This window comes from Mus musculus, chromosome 3 (assembly GCF_000001635.26).
Source record: "Mus musculus strain C57BL/6J chromosome 3, GRCm38.p6 C57BL/6J".
NCBI lineage: Eukaryota > Metazoa > Chordata > Mammalia > Rodentia > Muridae > Mus > Mus musculus.
In genome coordinates this window covers 9,276,234-9,297,865 of record NC_000069.6, presented here as the reverse complement: position 1 = coordinate 9,297,865, position 21,632 = coordinate 9,276,234, and the positions used below count along the sequence as shown (strand labels likewise).

Genomic DNA, 21,632 nt, shown 5'->3' with positions numbered 1-21,632 from the left:
AATGTTCTTAAAATGGTAAATTACTTGCTAACTCCATAGATATTAGACTGGAGATATTGGGTAGAACTGACAGGCAATTTCACAGCAAGTTCTTAAATACGGCCTTAGGCCTCTCTGAGTCTCTGGGGCAGTGACTGCCATGAGTCATGTAGTCTTGCACCTAACAGGAAAACCTTTAATTGGACCCAGCTTTCCCTGAAAGACAGGCACAGCCCGGGAACTGCTGGCAAAGAGCAGCTGGAAACCAGCTGGGGGTTGGATGTGTTCCTTTTTGAAATTCTTGGGCATTTACCCCACCCCACGGCTCTGCCACCCATTCCTGAACACAGAATCCTGGTACTGGAAATTATGAAGGCCAGTCCAATTGAAGTCTGGATGATGGAATCTGGCTGGCTTATGGAAACGGAAGTTCTCTGCCATTTCCTGTCCAGCCCTCCCACCACAAAAAGTGAAATATTAGGTCTTGGCATATATATTACATATTATGTATATCACATATCAGCTGATATATTACATATCAGTGTACATATATGCTGATATACACACATAAATATATATATATATATGAATATATATATGCCTTTATTCCACCAGAAACAAAGCTTGCAAAACAGCTATTCTCCGGACACACAGAGTAAGGTATTTTCAGCAACCAGCATATAAATGTATATGTTACAAGTATAGAGATAATATAAAAATAAAACTCTTGGATTTAAGGTCGTCAGAGTGATGATACAGTTAGGGAGTTTTATTCTATGCACAACAAATAACATTACCAGGAAAAACTACATGTAACATTCAGGGGTGGGGTTGGTGATTTTCTATCATCAACACTAATGTTTGGAATAGGTGATACTTCCTAATGAGACGAACGGGACCACAGGCCTGTTACCTTGGAGTCTGAGATACACAGACTTCATCTTCAGGCCAATACCAGCAGAATGCGCATGCGCTACACAGCACCCGGTTCCAGTCCTTACGCTGTGCCGGGCTATGCTGTTTCTGTTTCTTAGCCTGGCCTGCCTCAGGTGAGGGCTGCACCTGATGTTGATTGACACAGACTCAAATCCTAAACCTCTTATGCAAGTTATTGAATTGATTTTAAGTCTAAATTTGGTGATCATTTGTAAAACGGGAATAGAAGAAATACTTCTTCTTTTTTTTTTTTTTTCCAAGACAGGGTTTCTCTGTATAGCCCTGGCTGTCCTGGAACTCACTCTGTAGACTAGGCTGGCCTCGAACTCAGAAATCCACCTGCCTCTGCCTCCCAAGTGCTGGGATTAAAGGCATGCACCACCACGCCAGGCGTTACTGAGTCTTTTAAGAATTAAAGTTCATCCAGGTGGAGGTGGTGCACGCCTTTAATTCCAGCACTGGGGAGGTAGAGGCAGGGGGATTTCTGAGTTCCAGGACAGCCAGGGCTACACAGAGAAACTGTCTCGAAAAACTAAACAAAACAAACATCTCAAAAATATGGAAAATAGAAGCTGGAACATGACCACAAGGCCACTGTAATATTACTCCTGTTAATATTACATACCCGTGCTCTTAAATTAGTGACTTGTTTTTAGAGCTACGGAGCTCAGCATGGCCTCGACTCACAGCAACCTTCCTGACAGGATTACAGGTCACCACACTGAGCTCACAAAAGGAAGAAAGAAGGTAAGAAAGAAAGGAAGGAAGGAAGGAAGGAAGGAAGGAAGGAAGGAAGGAAGGAAGGAAGGAAGGAAGGAAGGGAGAGAGAGAGAGAAAACAAGACAGAAAAGGAAAAGAAGAAAGAAAAGGAAAGGAAAAGAGGAAGCAGCAATGTCAGGCGTAAGGAGATTAAAGCAAGGCGGTGGTAGCTGAGGCTTGGCGGGGGCCCAGGCCCCACCTGCTTGGCTCCAGCCCCACAGCCAGAAACGCCACAGGCATCTTCAAAGAAGCACTTGGACTCCAGAGCAGCTTGAAAATCCCAGTGGAAGGCTATTTAGAGTAGAAACAACTCTCTTCTTTTTATATTTGTTAGCCAGTTTTGCTTAAATGAGAAGGTCGGGGTCAGGGCAAGCCAGCCAAGGCTAAGGCTGAGAAAATGTGCCACAAAGAGGTTGTTCCTGGAAGATCAGGCAAACACTAGAATAAAATGTAAACATCGAGGTAACTTTGAACCAGTTAAGTTTGAATTAAAGGTCACTTTTGGTTCACTTGAGAATCTAGGAGATACTTAGCTATGCCTTTATATCCAAGTCAGGCTAGATGTACTAAAAAGGGGGAGTGGGGGTGGGATGCAGAGGCAGGTGAGTCTCTGAGGATTCCAGACCAGCCTGGTTTACAAAGTGGATATAAACCAGGGCTACACAGAGAGACCCTGTCTCTCTCACATAATCAACAACAAACAAATAACACCAATGACCAGTTCTAAGAGATCGCTAGATAGCTAAAGTCGGAGTCTAAAGGGAGAACAGACCATGTTTGGACTATATGCTGTGATTGAATACAAAGAGGGAAGAGATGATGAAACAATGTATAAACTTTAAAACTTCAGGTGTGGTGGCACAGGCCTGTGGTAAACAGGGCTGCAGAGATCAAGGTCGTCTTCAGCAAGTCTGAGGCCTGTCTGAGATATATAAGATGCTGTCTTAAAAGCAAAAACAAGACCAAAGAAAACGCTCCCTCCCAAAACTAAGACCCCCGGAGCACCAGGGTGGCATCTCTTGTTGGAAATGCCTGATCTCTAGAGACAAGAGACCACAGCTCCAGGCCAGCCATGGTTAGGAATGAGGTCCCGCTCAAACAAAAGTCACATTATAAATACCTTATGTAGATTACTTACAAAATGTATTTGTATAGACACTGTAAAAGACAAGGTACATACATATAAATTTAGATCAATATTTACTGATGGAAAATAAAATGTTTCTATTAGGGCTAAAGAAATACAATTGCCAGCAACAGTATTCTCATAATCATATTTCTCATAATTCTCACAATGAAAGAAAACATTTTTCAGTTAGTCACCCAATAGACCTGCTTAGCACAAGTAAAGCCAGCTCATATCTAACCGTGACTTATTTAGAAACCTCCCAGATAACATTTACAAGTCAGAAACTCTGTGTTCGAATCTTCTTTTCAGGGTTTTCCTCAATAGATTTCCAGTGAAGAGAGACAGTCAGGAAACGATTACTTTCTTAGAAATCTTTGGGTAGCCTTCATCCCTGAATTACAAAGGCCTTAAACATATGCTACATATTAATCCCTGGGAGAAATACCTTAAAATTACTAATGATAAGCCTCAGTAGGTTAGTTTTTAGTTTCAATTGCTTTAGTTTTTTCTTTAATATAAAGTTAAGCTTTGCTCCTTGTGCTTGTGGTTAAAAAATAAACCTTGTGATCTTGTTCGGCTCTAAAATGCCAATGCCAGAGCTATAGAAGGCTCAGCAGGGAAGAGCATGGGCAGCCGAGAGATAGCTTGCTGCTCTTCTAAAGGACTTAGATTTGGTTGTCAGCACCCACATGGCAGCTCACAACTAGTTGTTAACTCCTGTTCCAGGGCATCTGACCCCCTCTGCTGGTCTCTGTGAGCACTGAAGGATACACAGTCAGACATACATATTATAGGCAAACCCCCATAAAATAAAAATAAAAATCTCAAAAGAGGTTTTTGAATGCTAGATACTGACACCATGATGTCCCATAATCAATCATCCCCCAGAAGGAATTTTGCCAATAAAGACAGTAAGATATATATAGGGAGGCAGAGGCAGACAGATCTCTGAGTTCAAGGCCAGCCTAGTCAGAAGAGCCAGGACTAAAGAGAAAGCCTGTCTCAAAACAAAACAAACAAAACAAACAAACAAACAAAACAAACCCAATACCAAACCTAACTGTCCCTCCCACTGCAATAATAATAAAGATGAATCAGGCGTTGAAAGTGTAGCTGAGACCCAAAGTATCCAGGGTAAATAAGGCTCTACGTTTGATTCTCAGCATGGAGAGAGCCATGGGCTCTCATGAATGATTTCAGAAAACAGGGTGACAAACAGGGTGACCCAAGAAAGTTCCCCAACCAAAGCCTTTTATCAATGTATGTGATTCCAACATGAAGCATGAAATGCAGGATCCAGCTCATCTCAAAGCCCTGAGAAAAGAAAATGCCCCGTGACTGCTCGGCCACACACTGTAACCCAGCTTGGTGACGTCGGAGTCACTGCATGTCTCATTCACCTTGCCCTCCCGTGGGGCCCTCTTCTGCAAGTGCCTGACTCTTCCCCTCAAGAGTTGGTTGCACAGTGAGATGCCTCAGCAGGAGAAGCGCCCGCTCTGCACGCCTGTCAACTTGAGCTTTGGTCCCTGAAACACACAGGAAGGTGGAAGGAGAGAGCTGACCTCCACACATGCACCTGGCCCGTGCAAATGCAACCACGTCCACACATGCACCTGGCCCGTGCAAATGCAACCACGTCCACACATGCACCTGGCCCGTGCAAATGCAACCTCGCCCACACATGAACCTGGCCCGTGCAAATGCAACCACGTCCACACATGCACCTGGCCCGTGCAAATGCAACCTCGCCCACACATGCACCTGGCCCGTGCAAATGCAACCACGTCCACACATGCACCTGGCCCGTGCAAATGCAACCTCGCCCACACATGAACCTGGCCCGTGCAAATGCAACCACGTCCACACATGCACCTGGCCCGTGCAAATGCAACCACGTCCACACATGCACCTGGCCCGTGCAAATGCAACCTCGCCCACACATGAACCTGGCCCGTGCAAATGCAACCACGCCTAGTAGTGAATGAGTAAAATCTCAGGGAGGGACGGCTACAAGGCTAATAGAAGTCCAGTGACTATTATTAATAGTGAATAGTAGTGGTCGTGGTAGGTAAAGAAATTGGGACATCGAGAGCTCTCCTCGCCTGCACAAGGCTCTGTTTGATCGCCAGCACCCCAGACACACACACAAAATCAGGACAGCAACTGGGTACTGTGACCCAACCCTGTTAATCACATACTCATGAGATTAAGACAAGACTTCTGTGAGTACGAGTACATCCTGAGCTAGTACTCAGTTCCAGGCTAGTTTAAATAGGACTTCTTAAAAGGCAGGTGTCTTAGTCAGGGGTTCTATTCCTGCACAAACATCATGACCAAGAAGCAAGTTGGAGAGGAAAGGGTTTATTCGGCTTACACTTCCATGCTGCTGTTCATCACCAAAGGAAGTCAGGACTGGAACTCAAGCAGGTCAGGGAGCAGGAGCTGATGCAGAGGCTATGGAGGGATGTTCTTTACTGGCTTGCTTCCCCTGGCTTGCTCAGCCTGCTCTCTTATAGAACCAAGACTACCAGCCCAGAGATGGTCCCGCCCACAAGGGGCCTTTCCCCCTTGATCACTAATTGAGAAAATGCCTGACAGTTGGATCTCATGGAGGCATTTCCTCAACTGAAGCTCCTTTCTCTGTGGTAACTCCAGCTGTGTCAAGTTGACACAAAACTAGCCAGTACAGCAGGATATTACTAAATGGCTATATATATTACTATATCATATACTTGGAACATCAAATCTGAATTTCTTCAAGTTACTGTCAGTATATATGTAGGGAACAGACTTTTTCAGTAATAAGTCAGCTTTATGCATATTTATTTATTTTCTGCTTGCCTACATTATTTGTGCTCATTTCCACCAGTAGCCATTTTGAGGTATACAGTCATGATGCTAATACAAAACTCTGCATGTGTGCCTGGCATGCCGAGACGTAGGCTGAATGCATCTCACAGCCATAAAAGAAAGCAAACAAAAGCAACCATATTCTGAAGAAATGGCGGCTTACGTAGAACTCGAAACAGGGAGTGGCAGGACCAGGAGAAAAGCACACAGGACCTTCAACTCCACTGCTGTCTCAGTGAGGGAGAGGCTGGAGTCCAACCCTGCTCCTGTCAGAGCCACTGCAAATGGCGTGGCGGCCTCAGCGCTCTGACACACAGTCCCGCAGCTGCTTTGCATCGCCGTGGATTTTCTCCTAGTCTTGGATTCTTCAACAAGAGAAAGATGAAGTCTGTGGTAGTCTCTTTCAAATGGTGTGCAATAAACCTTGGGAAGTACATTTGGGGAAACTATTACCATGGGGTTTCTCTATCTATCTATCTATCTATCTATCTATCTATCTATCTATTGATCTATCTACCTACCTACCTATCTAACCATCGATCTATCTATCTATCTATCTATCTATCTATCTATCTATCTATCTAGGTTCTTCTCATGTAGCCCAAGGCTGGCCTCAGACTTAAGGTTCTCTTGCCTCAGGATTCCTGAATGCTGGGGTTTCAGATATGTGCCACCAAGCTCAACTTGACTCATATATTTGAAGGTTGAAATTCAGAAATATGCTATTGAGCAATAAATGTCAGGATTGGCTATAAAAACAGGCCTGCTGCCATTCTCCCACCAGACAGACATCTTAAAAAAAAAAAAAAAAAGTAAAAAATTAACAGTTCTTCAGAAACAGCAAGTTCAAGGCAAACCTTAGCTCTGTGAGACCTCAAAAAAACAAAAACAAAGACAAAAAACAAAAAACAAAAAACAAAAACAAGGCTGGGGACATGCCAACTGGATGAATTCTTGCTGTGCAAACAAAAGGTCCTATGTTTGAAACCCCAACACCCACATAAAAGGTCAGGCATGAATCTATGTATTTGTAATCCCAGCAGTGCTGGGTGTGGGGACATCATTGCTGCCTGGCAGCCTTGGTCTAGGTTTGGGGAGAGACCTATCTCAAGAGAATAGGGTGGAAAGTGACAGAGCAGGACACTGATGCAACAGGTGCTTACAAGCATTCTGTCATGCATATGTGTGCATCTTGCACATCTTGCGTGCGCATACACACACACACACACACACAAGTGTGCATGTACTGTATAAAAAGAACAAAAGAAGCCCAGGAAGAAACAGCTTGAGACTCAGGCATGGCGGCCTTCACATCAGTACTTGGAAGGCAGAGGCAGGCAGATCTCTGAGTTTGAGGTCAGCTTGGTCTACATAGTGAGTTCAGGACAGTCAGGAATAGCGACATAGGACAACCTGTCTCAAAAAGGAAAAAAAAAGCAAAACAAAAACAAACGAAAAACCGAAAGAAAAGGAAAAAAGAACGAAAGAAAAAGGCTTGAGACTTTGAGATTTGGTTTCATAAGAATTTAATAAGAAAGATAAAAGTATTTCTCATTTCCTTTAGATACTGATCTGAAATGCAATTAAAGAAGAAAGCCTTTCATCTTCTGCAATATATCTTCTGGAAGGAATTTAGTAATTAAACATGTATTAAAATATGCTGCATTAAACCAAATTATGAAATTCTTAAAGCACATATACATTGATTCCACGTTGCAAGTTTAACATAAGGTTAAGATGGCTTCTCCAAGCGCCAACCAAGTACAGCCAAGTCACATGTTGCTTTACAGAGCTCTCTCTAGGTGCTCTGTCCCCTCTCGTTTGCACTAGTCTTTCACATTAACTGTTCAACTCTTAGGCTCAAAGTGATGCCTAAATCATTCCAAGAACAGGCAACATGGGGTTCTCACACAGAAAGTGGACTCTTTCCTAGGCATGATCAACTGCTAAGGCACCAAGCATGGCTCAGATCCATTATACCTCCTCCCGAGTCCACTACTGAACACGGGAGAGCGCATCCCTTCCAATGGCGACTTCTGGAGATGGGAGGGAGGGTTACTGAGTGGGAGCTCCAAGAAAGTAGATTTCTACTTCACGTAGCTCAAGGAAGAATTACTGAAGGTTCCAACTAAAAGAACATGGTGTGGGGCACTCCTGAAATGTTCTTCCCGTTGTAGTTGTGAGAGACACACACGTGCTGATCCAGCTGGGCACAGGGTGGCTTCCACCTTGCTACACAGCCCGCCTGCCTCCGGTTCAGTGCTGGGATTACAGCTGTGCACAATGGTGCTTGGGTTTACCTGGCATAGGAAATCAAACCCAGGGCTCTGCATGCGCTAGGCCAGCATTCCAGCAACTGAGCCACATTCCCCAGCCCAAAGTAGTTCATCTTTCTAAGTGGCCTTGCCGTGTAACTATCAGTTCACTGTAATGGAGTCAAACAATGTCCAGTAGCAACTAAGGAGCCATTACTTAAGTAGGGAGTATGCCAGAGGATCCTGTGCGCACCAAATGACATTTAGATGTGGTGCCATCTAAATACTCAGGAGCTCTGACAAGAGGTCGGGGAGAAGTCAAAGATTAACCACTGTGGTCACTATAACTGAAAGGAACACTACAGGAAAGAATGCTAGGGATCGCCATCATTTGTTCCACTTTGTATTGGGTCTATGTAGCCCAGGCTGGCTTCAAACTCCTCACACTAGGTCCTTCTGCCTCAGCCTTGGAAATAGCTGGGATTAGAGGTATGCACCATTTGAACAAAGCTGGAACGGCCAATTCTATGAGGTCAAATAAAGGAGTGTCAATGGATGCAGCCATTAGTAATGCTCAATAATGCTGACTGGGTGGACTTAGCAATTAGCTTTTAGAAGCTTTTTCAATTTCATTTACTAATTTCATTTACCTGCTGACACCAGCATTGAGGCTGTGATGCGCTGAGCAGGATGTGACCCCATAGCAACCTCAGTCATTATCCAGTGACCATGTCCCCAGCAGTATTCTGCCACGCCTTTTCTGATTATAGACACTCCTGCTAGAAGTCTCATTAGATGGAAGAGCAGCAGAACTTTTCTGTTTTTAATGCATCTTAAGTGATTTGCTTGCATGTATGGGACAGGAGTTACAGCTGTGAGCTGCCCCATGGGTGCTGGGGATTAAACCAGGCTCCTATGCAAGAACAGCCAGTGCTAAGCCATCTCCGTAGCCCCAGCAACAGAACTGTAGATCCTTTAGAACCAAACTCATGGACATTTAGGGGTTGAACCCAGGGCCTGCACATGCTAGGCAAGTAATCCTTACTGAGCTACATCCATATCCCCTAAAGTCTACGGAGTAAAAGACATAGAATCTGAAAAGAAACCAGAGTGCAGCTCTTAAGTTTAATCTTAATATGAAGAGAAATGTGTTAGTGTTTTGCAAACAAGGCTGGTCCTGAACTCATTATACAGTCAATCACTAGAACTCCGATTATTCTGCCTCTACCCACTTGTGCTGGTTTATTAGCATGCACCATCACTATTTTAAAGTGTATTTTAAATGGAAAATATGTAGTAAGATCTTCAGTCTTAAAAAATTAGCATGTCTTTATTGACACCTCCACAGAATCTGAGTCCTTGTATGGTCTTACAGGAAATCGGTACATCTGATAACAGATTTCTGGTTCAATTTGATAGCACTCGGTGTTAGGAATTCATTCATTCGGCAGCTCTACCCAGGGTTTTCAGGTTACAAACTTTAGAAATAATGGCATTGAATAGATATTAATGTAAGGACGTGAGCCAGCAGTACAACACCCAATCACAGCTGGACCTACAGGGAAAAGGCAGTTGGTAGAGTGTTTGCAAGTCCAGAGCCCTTGCATGGAGGATGTGAAGACAGATTTCTGGAGTTTTTGCTGGCCAACAGAGTAACCACATTTAGCAAGAGACCATGTCCCAGAAAGGAAAGGTCAGGTGGAGGGAGGTACTCCCAGGTTCGACATTCCCCCCACCCCACCCCACCCGAGCTTCTAGACAGGTGTATTGGTTCACATTTGTAATTCGAGCATTCAGGAGCTGAGCCAGGATTGTATTCACCTGTATTACAAAGGTCCCTGGTTTTAATCAGCAAGTAAAAGTCTGAACTGGATGGATTTGTGATTTCCCTCTTGGGAACCAGGGTGTCGAGACAGGGAAACACATTGGACAGCAGGGCAGGGAACCATTGGCTGCCTATTAAGGTCTCCCTACTTAATCAATACTGTGATAGAAAGGGTCTTATGCTTGTTAGTTGATGGTGCTAGCCTTTCCTACTGTACACCTCCAGCCTTAGAAAGGAAAGAAGTCATCAGGGTTATGAGGAGATGGCATTTTTCAATATCCAAATGTGGCCCAGTGGCTAGTCTGTGCTGCCCATTGGAGTGCTCTCATGGCCAGAGATTTATGTTGTCTCCTTAAAACAAGTCTGCTAGTTCCTACACTGATCAGAGTCCTGAGTAGGAAGGAATCACCGACTCGTACGGATGCACGTGTCAAGATAATTAGAACTGAGCAAATACTTGACTATTAAGGGGTGCAAAAGCAGCGTGGTGGCACACGCATGTAAACCCTAGCAGTGTGGAAGATGAGCAAGTTCAGCCTGAGCCTTACAGCAGTCTGGGCTAGCTGCAGCTAAGGACCCTGTCTCAAAACAATGCTGGGAGTTGACCCAGTGAATAAAGGTTTTTTAACCCCTGGAACCTACATAAAAGCAGAAAGAAATGACCCCACTAAGTTAGTCTTTCATGGTTTAACTTTTATATGGACCACGGCATCCAAGCCTGCATACACAATTTTAAAAACACGGGGACAACCTGACAGGGGTTAACTCTCGTATGACAAAATCCAATATGCCTCTTAACAAGTACAAAAAACTTGCCAACTAAAAATGCCTGGTCCAGTGGTTTTGAAGCATTCTAAACGTTGATGATAGTGTAAATATAAATCAATGCTGTTTGCTGCAGGTTGTTTGGTCATTTCATCTTGAAATATGGCCTGTCAGCCGTGTTCTATACTTGGTAGAAAAGGTGGTCCCTAAGGCTCAAGTGACCACTGTTATCTCACAGCAGGCAACACTTCCAAATGGAACAAGTTGGAGGCATACTGAAGGACGTTTCAGGAGTCCTGGGCCCTGGAACTCTCGGGTTCTGTTTGACTCAATTTTCCACTTGTCTTGTAACTGCTGTGATGTGTACCAAGAAATCAGTCTTCTGTCCCTAAGACCTAGCAGACACCGAATAAAACTGAAAATCAGCACCTTTTCTTATTGTCAAGTTTTAAGACTGAACCATATTTTGAAGAAACTGAACTATGACCCTGTGGAAGGAAAAACTTGCTGTTAGGAGCTCAGGTGTCTCTCTACCTCGTGTACTAGGGTCAGAGGCAGTCTCCTCGTAGCCAGCTCGGGGCCACCTTGTTTTAGATTTCCTCCAGTTCGTTTTAATAACTCTAGAATTTATAGGGTGATAATCATGGCAGTGACTAAACTCTAAAACTAAAGAATTCTTTTGTTTTTTTGAGACATGTGTGCTCTGTAGTTTTGGCTGCTCTAGAACCTAGTATTTAGACCAGGCGAGCCTCAACTTTACAGAAGTCTTGTGGTTTCTGCCTCCAAGGAGGCTGGGATTAAAGTGAGCCACCATGCCACGCTTAGTTCTAAAACCATTTTGTGATAAGTCCAATATATATATATATATATATTTTTTTGCCAGCTCCCACTATGACAGTGATTTGTAGTGAAAAGCTTACATAACATTTTACTTAAGGCTAAACTTGACTTCTAAATTGCCTACTAGCATTAAAACAAGTCTTAAGATGTCTGCACATACATAGAACACATTTTATCAATTTTACTTCATGTACTAAGCAAGAAGATAAAGTTGGCAACTATCATGGTTCTAACTCTCTAGAAGTATTAAGACTCACTGTGAAACAAACCTATTTGGCTAATACTGCTTTAGCCAGGGTGGCTGTCAATCTTTTTCACATCTAGAACCCTCAGTGGTGGAACTGCTCTGCCCCATCTCATCTTTGAAAACTTCAAAACTGCTTTTTAATCTTTTTTTTTTGGTTTTTCGAGAGACAGGGTTTCTCTGTATAGCCCTGGCTGTCCTGGAACTCACTTTGTAGACCAGGCTGGCCTCGAACTCAGAAATCCGCCTGCCTCTGCCTCCCGAGTGCTGGGATCTGCTTTTTAATCTTAAGTGCTCCTAATCATTCCCTCTTGAAACCACACCGAACACATCTTAATTCCATACCCAACACATGCACCGTGCCTCTGTAACCCCAACGCCATCACCAACCTCTGTTTCATTAGTAACTCAAAAGGTTGGTTGCAGTAGACGGCATTAGTTAGTCCTGGAATTCAGAGGCTGGGTGGGACACATGACCTTGAGTCTGAGGTGAGGTCTGCCCAGCAAAGAGGCAACTCTCTAAGTAAATTTTCAAAGGCTTGAAATTTGTAATCTTATATATTTACTTGTTTACAAGTTGATGTTCTGTCTAATAAACAGTATATATGAGGTAGTGCTTCACCTTTGAGTCTCGATCCCATTTCCAAGAGAAACGATTAGAAGTGATTAGAGGGAACTTTTCAGTGTTTCTTAAATCCTGTAAAAATTCTAAAAGTATAATGAATAAGAATTCTTGCAAAGAGGTAGCTTTATTTCTTACTTCCATACCAAGGAACCATTAGCAACCCTCCTCAGACTCTGTAATCCAAACTCGTAAACTCCAAGTACAAAGGCATCTATCTCAGTGTCTAACCTTCCAACGGTGGTTCCCTTACCCAGTGAGTCTAAACTAGCACCCCTGCAAATAAATCACAATTAAGGGTCAATAAAATTCACAAAGCCAGAAGCAGTTTAGTGCTCACAAGTTTATATTTTATGTTTGATAAAGATTCTTGTGTATTTTCTAAATACACAGACAAACAGGTTTTGGAAGTTTACATACATGTCTCAGGACATTTAAATATTAGGTAGGTAAATTACATTTAAAAAAGAAAATTGGTCTTTGTAAAAGATCTTGCCAGAGAGCTTTTACAAACAGCAGGCAGAAGAGTTGTTTACAGTGTTTAGGATGCTGCTTCTCCCAGATCATAATGGCCTCAATCATCCCTTTCTTAACCCCCAAATTTTGTTCTCAATAGCTAGTGTATTCCAAATTTACTGCCCAGTGCCCTCAAATTCAGGGCAAGAAAACATCTTTCAAAGTGTGCTTATCCCTAACATGTTTTAAACTACCTAGTTCAACTTCACTTGAAGACTGGGATACAGCAGATAGGGAAGAAACAAAATAAATAATCCTACTTTAAATCCTAAACTAAGAAAACACCTGTTAGTTCTAACTGTGTAGATTGGGTACCATAGTTAAGCTTAAGGATCCGGGTGTGAACGGCACACAAGCTGGGGCTTCTATCTACTTCTTCATATTGTAAAACCATCCTTTTAAAATTAAGTGAAACTATCCCAGCCACTCACAGAGGATGGCAGTGAGGTGTGCTTGAGTCAAAAGTGACAAAAGCAACTTCCAAAGAGAACAGGACTCCTAACAGAGCATCTCACAGGGAGGAAATCAGGGCTTCGAACCAGACCTGACTAATCCCCGCTCCACAGAAAGCTGCGGTCATTTAGGCAAGTGTCTGAATCTCTCTGAGCCTTTCCTTATTTGTAAAATAGAATAGCACCTACCTTATAGGTTAAAGTAAGGCAGACAACACAAAAGTGTGGGCATACCAGAAAGTTTGAGTCATAAACCAAAGAACTACATCTCTTACTCCATGTTTCCCAGAGCTTCCTTCCTGTCAGGCCTCCCACACCCACTCCTCATCCTTGGGGCCCTTTGCAAGTCCCGGCCCCTCACTTCCCTGATTTATCCCTTCCTACCAGCTTTTACTTCTTCTCTTGGTTCACATTTGTTATTAAACAACTAATATGCACTGTGTACTTACTGTGCTTGAGTTTTTCTGCAATGAATTAACTCACTCTTTATTAGGATGGCTCTACTTAAGCCAAATAGCATTTGCCCCCAAATTCAGCTACTAGCTATTGTCCAGTTTCCTCTTCCAGCACTACACACACACACACACACACACACACACACACACACACACACAGAGCTCTTGTAGGGTGCTAAAATTTAGCAACTTGTCTAGTAAAAAAATTGAGTCAAGAACCTTGACAAATGAGAGACCATATGGAAGAAACTGTCTGGGAGAATAACACATGATCTGAACCTATGACATAGTATCATTACCACTGTGGAATATGAAAGTGTATGTTCTTCCCCTTCATTAAAATTAAAAACTCTAAAAATATTTTATTTAAAATATAAATTACATGAAAAACTTCACCAAATGTACAACTCTGCCAGACTTTCAGACAAAATTCTGAGTATTCAATCCATTACCTTTCTGAGACCAATCAAAACTTCTTAGAGATTTATCAACTTCCTGAAGTTGTACTGTCAGAAAAGGAATATACTTAAAAAAATAGGAGCGTCCAGTAGTATACCTTAGTACTAAAACTACTTTTAAAAAAAGGTCTAGAGAAAAGGCAATTCTCAAGACCATGAAACAAAATAACTTAGGCAGTCAGCAAGTAGAAAAATCTGTCAATTCTGTTTCTGGTAAAGTGTTTACTTCAAAGAAACTTTAATATAGGCTGAGGCAAATATATATTCAAGAGTATAAACATTTTTCCTTTGGATTACCTAAAAACAAACTTTTTAAAGTATATTTCAGATGACTAAAAATATAGCCAAATCTGTCACAACACGACATAAAAGGCAACGGACAATTATAGACTATTTAAATTAACAGTAATAAAGTCATCTCCATCGAACCTGTTTCCAACTGAAACCAAACAAAAGCACAACAATTCCGTAGTGTACCAAATGTGTATTTCAATTTACTGTGTGCAATCTAACAAAAATTTGGTCATAATTTACCAGATATACATAAATGATTTAAGTAATAAAGGAAATTCTGTTTCAAGATAAGGTCCTATCTTGAGGAAAATAAAGCACATTAAGAATGTAAAGCCACGTCCAGTTTCTACGCAACAGTGAACTACTGTCTAATAAAGCAGATTTAGGTGATCTTTTTTTAAATATATATATTTGCTCTTTAATATATATTTATATATAGACAGATCTACCAATTGTAAACTATGGTTTATTTTAAAGGAAGGGGATAGGTGGGATGGAAGAAATCTTTATGTTATACTTACATATTCACAAAGCACAACATCTTACGTTTAAAATACTTTTTCATCATAATATCTCTGCCCAACTTAGTCTACTTTGGACTTTTCTAGAATTACACTTCACTCATTTGTTTCAAACACAGAGAATAAGGGGTTCTCTTCATTTCAAACAGAAACCAGAATGAAACTCTTCTGCCATCCCCAAGGGATGCAGAGACTGCCATACGAGTCAGAGGGCAATAGGTGGGTCTCAACATGTAACATGACTACTTCATCTCTGATTTATCCATGCAGGAAGTCACTGTCCAATATCAAACCATTATTCTACTGAAATCAGAGGCAATGATGAAGTTTGTCTCTTTCAAAAAGAAAATCAACTTTTCAACTTTGAACAGATGGAGCACCAAAAAGATTGTATCTGTCAAAGCAGCTCTGTGGTTTCTCCACACAACTGTCATAATTTAGCTACTTGATATAAAATAGGAAAATATACTCAATTTGTATTTAAAAGAAAGTTGAAAATATGGTGTCTCTGTTTTTTATATATATGCTCTGCTCCTGACACACGGCACGTTAGCCTGTCACAAGCTGCTGAGCGTGCTGCTGTCCGCTCAGTCGTCCGTCACCTGGCTACATAAACTAAGTCTCAACTGTGTGAAGAACTCTGACTCCTGAGGAATTTAGATAATGGAACAATAAAGGCTCAACATTTTACTTGTAGTATTTTTTGTAGATTGCTGAATCATGGAGACTATAAAGATTTCATCAAGGTGTGGTGACTTTAAGGAATGGAAAAATATATTATCAGCTACAATTTAAAAACACTCAACATCCCGGTAAGTATGAAACAAAAAGAGAATGCACATTTTGTGTTCATTTTAATGATAAAAATGGGCACAGGAGAAAAAAAACCTGATACTTCACTTATATTGCATAACAAGCTAACCAAACTGGACATGGGGGATGAATTATAAAACAAATCATTTTATGTATTTTCCTAGGACTATTCTTCAATTAGACTTCTGTATTTCAAATAAGGCTGAGGTATAGTACACTAAGAGGCAAACAAGAATAGTGCCAAAGTAACAGATCCCCAAAAACCAGACCCCATGTCAGAACACATCATAGAGCAACCATCTATCAGATCAGAGCAGCAGGAGAAAGTTACTTCTAAGTCATAATCAGTTTAGTGGTATTTGTCAGCGTCACCATGGTAACTTTGTAACATCATTCTTCATCTGTGAAGTAGTAAAATTCATGTCAAAAAGGGAAGGGAGGGCGGGGAGCCAGTCAGTTCATTCCAATAAATTACCTCTCCAGTTCTTATAAGCATGCCTATCAGCACGAAATTAAGAAATAATATCTAAGACTAGAGGAGACTTGGTTTAAGTTATGAAGCAAATAAAATGAAAAAAAAAATACAAGAAAATAGAACCAATGGGGTTGAAAAAGCCCCTCACTGAAAATCTGTATTAAAAAAAATAAAATTAATAAAATAAAAATAGAAACAAAACTCTACTAGTACAAACTAGCCTGAGTGGTTTGATTGGCAGAGCGATTGGGTCACTGTCATTGTACTTCCATAAATGGATTTCCTCATTCATGTTAAATGGCACATGAATGTAAGCAAGCTCTGTAAAGGACAAGGACTATATTTTCATACAACCCAAATAGTTAACTGTATATCCTATAAATAAAAAATAGTTTACTTTGACAACTGACTGAAATATGTGAGGACTCCATGTATCCAACCACATGGTTGTTTGCTGTATAGTCCTGTGCAAATATAAAAAAATTCTTTTTTGCTATAAGGCTTTAACCCTACAGTTTTTCACAGCAACAAAACTACCATCCAGCATGTACCATATTTTGCAAGCCTTCAAGTTCAACAATCCGAATTGTCGATTCATAGTATGTCCAATGCAGCATTCTTGAGGAACATAGTAGGTCAGCTAATCATCCAGAGACATAAACGCCTCCTGACTCATCCCATCGAGGTGCATCGTTTTCATCTTGTCCGTCTTCAGCCAGCTCCTCATCGGGCTCGCCACCTTCGTTTTCCTCGTACTCTTCATCCCGAGGGAACTCTGTATCTTGTCCCTGATTTACAACTTCTTGTCCTCCTGGCTGTGACTTATCTACACAGTCCATGCATACTCCGTAGCGTCGAGAACCATGTTTTATTCCAACACTGGCTGCTAACATGAAGATCTTCTTACACACCATGCATTTGTATTTTTTATCCTTTTTATGTACCTAATTGAAAGAGGAAGAACTCAATATAACAGTAGTACAGATAAAGAAAGCATTTGAGCCATTCAAATTAAGCCATACAATTAGTAATGAAAGGATAGTTACTATTTCTAAATGAAGTACAATATCACTTCAAAAATAATTCTGTTTAAAGCAGCTTAGCATACTTCCTTAAATTTGCCAAGTATATGCCAGGCACCTCCACGATCTGCAGACATATCCCTGGCATAAAACCACACACCTCCATGATCAACAGCGTTTCAAGGCACTTACCAGGGAATGTCTTTTTACGTGTTCTCTTCTAGTAAACATCTTTCCACAAATTTCACACTTAAATGATCTTACTCCAGAATGAATGAGCAAGTGCCTTTTTAGTGTTCGCCTGTATTTGGCTACATAGCTACAATGAGGGCATTTCAACTTGTTCATGATTAGAGATGAGTCACCTTAAAGGGAAAAATGTACTGGTTAATATATTATTAAAGAGAAAGCACCTATCAATACTATATTTAACCATATAGGAATAACAATTATTAACACAGCTCAGAAGCACTTAATCATGGAATTTTAGAATTTTGTAGTTGTTTAGTTGACCAATACTTGCCATTTTCCCACGTTTCTTGTGTGGGCCAAGATTCTGGCAATAATCCATACTTGAAATCATTTGAAGCACCCGGTAGCAATCCGAATTTGAAGTCATTTGAAGTACTTGGTAGCAACCCATACTTGAAATCACTTGAAGTGCCAGGCATCAAACCATACTTGAAATCATGTGATGCTCCTAGTACAATTGAAAAGTGATTTTGAAGTAATGGTTGGGAAAAACTCTTAATTAGAGCCAGAGAAAATAAAATACAATTATAAGAACAATGATAAGTTATCTTAACATAAACTAAATCAAGCTGCATGTGCTGGCTCATACTTGGAAGACTGAATTCAGAGTCAGCTATGTGTCACAAGGAAGCCCAATCTCAAAACTACCCAACTCCTTCCCATCTGTCTTCCCCCCAAAACCCGAACAAAAACCCGAGCTCCTGGATTCAATTCCCACACTCAAAGGATATAAACACCTGAACCTCCAACAGTCTGAGCTTAATGGAAAAAAGAAAAGCCACAGAAAACAGCAACAAAGGCCTAGTCTACAGTAACTAAAACCAGAACACAGTCAGGAATTACCTCTTTCTTAATTTAATCCTATTTAAAATTTATATATAATTTATTGGGTCAAAGATTTTTCCTGTATAAGGATATATAGATATATACACAGACATCTATAGATATATACATTTATCTTTAGTTTTTGCCACTTGATCCAATCAACCATCAATTCTAGTGTACGGCTTCTTTTTTAGTGGCCACCAAATAATTTCCCAGTTTGCATTCAGCCACAGCCATTTCATTTTTTTTCCAATTTGAGACATGGCCTTATGCAGCCCAGGCTGGCCTTGAACTTGCCATGGTAGCAGAGAATGACCTTTAACTTGGGACCCCTGCCTCACCACCAACCTGTACCACCACACCTCCCACAGATTCTTTTTTTAAAACAATAAAAACCCCAAACTGGGAGGTTGAAACAAAGTCAGACAAGGAAGAGTAAGACCCTGTTTCAAAAAACTGGTACAAAACAAAACCAGGCTAATACAAAGCCTGACAGGCTGCAAGGAACAGGGTTACCCATGTAACGCACAGTGAGTCTGCACTTTCTATAGCCAAGCCAAGACAACCTGATGAAAGCGTTCTCTCCAACTGCCCCTTTGGGCTGCTGCATTCCAACAATAAGGACCTCTGTTTAGTTTTTCCATGGTAGTAACTATGCTCCCATTGCAAGGCACTTTTAACTCTGACTCGCCTGCAGCATTCCTTTCCAATATAGGCATGCACAAAACGTATTCATATAGTAATGCAGGTAGGATATCTCTAATTCTAAAATTCTGGAATCTCGAAAGCTCACAAATCTAGGATTTTGTTTTTTTAAAGAATATTATGTTGCTGCTCAAAAACTTCTGATTTTGGAGCATTTTAACTTTTTAGATGAGAGATGACAACCTTTAGTTGCTGCTTCTTGCTTCTATCAGTAAACACTGCAAACTCTGAGAGACTCCATCTTGTTTTCTTAAATTTATTTTTATGAGTTTTTAAATTTTTTTTATGACTGTGCACGTGTGCATGTATGTGAGGCCATGTGTCAGACACCACCCCCAAAACCAAACCAAACTTAACAGTTTACATTTACCGAGTTCCTAAAGTCATCACAGCCATAACTAACCTAAGAATGCTCTCCAATTGGAAGCATTTACACACGACTAGCCAAGTAGGCTCACGAGCACACTACAGTCTTCAGAACCTCTCAGATACATTCTTGACAAAGATCTTACTGTACCTACCAGCATCCCCAGCATCTTGACCACTGCAGGCTTCAGCCAATAAATTTGTGTTCATGGTCCTATCACCATCAGGCCCTGAGAGTAGTGCACCATCCAAATCTGAAAATGACACACAATGAGTTCATTTACAAACTGCACCAGAGCCAGCCACCCAAGAACAGTCCTTTCTTCCTGGTTCAGAAGCCTTTCAACACCACACACAGAGCGTGTAAACTCCAGGTGAAGCCACCATAAAATACTTTACTTGTCTTTGGTTTTCTCGTTGTCTAAACACAATGCCCGATAACTATGTAATACTGTATGCATCCCACATATGTAAGTGTATGAGCTTGCAGAGTCCAGTCTGTCCTTCCAGTGTGGGTTCCAGGACTTGGAATGCCAGGCCTGTGGAGCAGACCCTTTTACAAGCTATCTCACTTGCCATGGTATTTCTGACTTGGTAATAATTGTGAAAACTGTGCTATTATGTGAAAAATACCTTTAATTAAACGCTTTTATTTGCAATGTTGTGTGATGCTGTGAACCAAACCCAGAACTCTGAACTAAACAGCCTAGGTAAGTAAGCATGCTGTAACCACCCTTAGCTTATGTGACAGACAAAAATACCTAAAACAGTGAACATTTACTTGCTTTGTGTATCAATGTCTTTCCAGAGTGCATGTACGTGACGTGTGGATGGCTGTGAGCCACTATGTGTGTGCTAGGAATCAAACCTGGATCCTGAGGAGGAGCCACCTTTTTAAGCACAATTTGAATTTTTAACCCATGATGAAAATAGACATGTCCAAATGTTAGGAATGGTCTGTGAAGAACCCAGGTGTCTCAGGTACTAACCCTAGTTTTCTAACTGGCTATGTGACTACACGCCTTGTTAGCTCATGTATATTCAGCATATATAGGAATCTGATATAGGAATTTGAGTTGAATAACAAAATGTTATAATCATGATCAACTGTTAATGCGTGTAATATGAACGACAAGTTCTAAAAAAGCAGATTGGAGTTGTTCTAAGTTCAAAAATAGACCTGGTTAAAATTTCAGGTGGAGATTTAACAAGAGCAGTTATTGTTGTTGTTGGCTAAGAGTTGACTTGATTTACTGGACAGACCTAGAGAGGCAGTATTTCTATTAAAGCCATGACGATGGGGTGTGCTTTTCAGTGTTATCAGTAATTTGCTGTATGTAAACCCTTTCCATTCTGGCTTCATTCACTCCTCTTGTGCCAATGAGCTCTTATCTCCTTGCTTGCCAAATACAGTCTGCAGTTTAAGAATAAAGATCTTTCTGAAAACACAAATCTTAAAATAAAACATCTTAAGATTCAACGGTTTATTATAGCTTTTAATATGATTTAATAAGCTTTTTAGTTTAGCCTGACTTTACTACTCAGGTTCCTGCTTCTAATACTAGCTGGTGCCTACGGCGCTAAATCCCTCCTCCACTCATGGGAGTTAAGTATCTGAAAACACTTTAAAATCCCTCCCTTGTCAACTATCTCCTTGCCTCAAGACATCTTTGGCATCATCATCCTTGACTGCTCTGGATCCCCTAAAGTAAATACAACTTCTGTAAAGAAGTAGACATTTCACTGAGAAGGTATTTACAGTATGTAAATAAACTGCTATGGCCTCATTCATACAATGGAATGTGATACAGCACACGCCGGTGTACAATTATAACAACCCCAATCACTCAAATACCGAGGAACTAGTAGTATCATTGACTGTGAGCCAGTTATATAAAACAGTGGTTGAGGGGTTATGCTAAGAATTCCATACTTTGTTTTTTAAAAGGATATAAGTAGTTTAGATAAGAAACAGCTCTTCTATTTGAATTCTAAAAATCTACTTCATGGTGTCATTGAATGAGAATGAAAGGACTTAGAGAAGATGCAGAGACCAATTACAAAGCAATCCTGAGCCCCAGGCTGTGCATTTGCTGCCCAATGCCTGCCTGCCCTTTGCAGGGGTCGCGGTGCAGAAAAGAAGAGAGGAAAGGGTGGGCGGAAAGCAGTTCTCAGGAACCAAAGCTGAGGGCTGATAGGTACAGTAGTGTAGCAAGCACAAGGATTGGTGGCAGAATTAGTATTGTGGAAAGATTAGCTAGGTCATCTTCCGAT

General features: G+C 41.1%; 1 protein-coding gene across 1 annotated transcript in view; it reads right to left on the bottom strand.

Annotated features, from left to right (window-relative positions):
* Positions 1-12,532: 12,532 nt before the first annotated feature.
* Zbtb10 (zinc finger and BTB domain containing 10) overlaps positions 12,533-21,632 on the bottom strand; it is a 34,767-nt gene continuing 25,667 nt past the window's right edge. Inside the window, exons 3-6 of the mRNA NM_177660.3 lie at positions 19,514-19,612; positions 17,734-17,910; positions 17,403-17,575; positions 12,533-17,132 (exon numbers count right to left, since the gene is read on the bottom strand). Of these exons, the coding sequence (NP_808328.2) occupies positions 16,833-17,132; positions 17,403-17,575; positions 17,734-17,910; positions 19,514-19,612 (749 nt within the window). The 3' untranslated portion in view covers positions 12,533-16,832. The remainder of the gene's footprint in view (positions 17,133-17,402; positions 17,576-17,733; positions 17,911-19,513; positions 19,613-21,632) is intronic.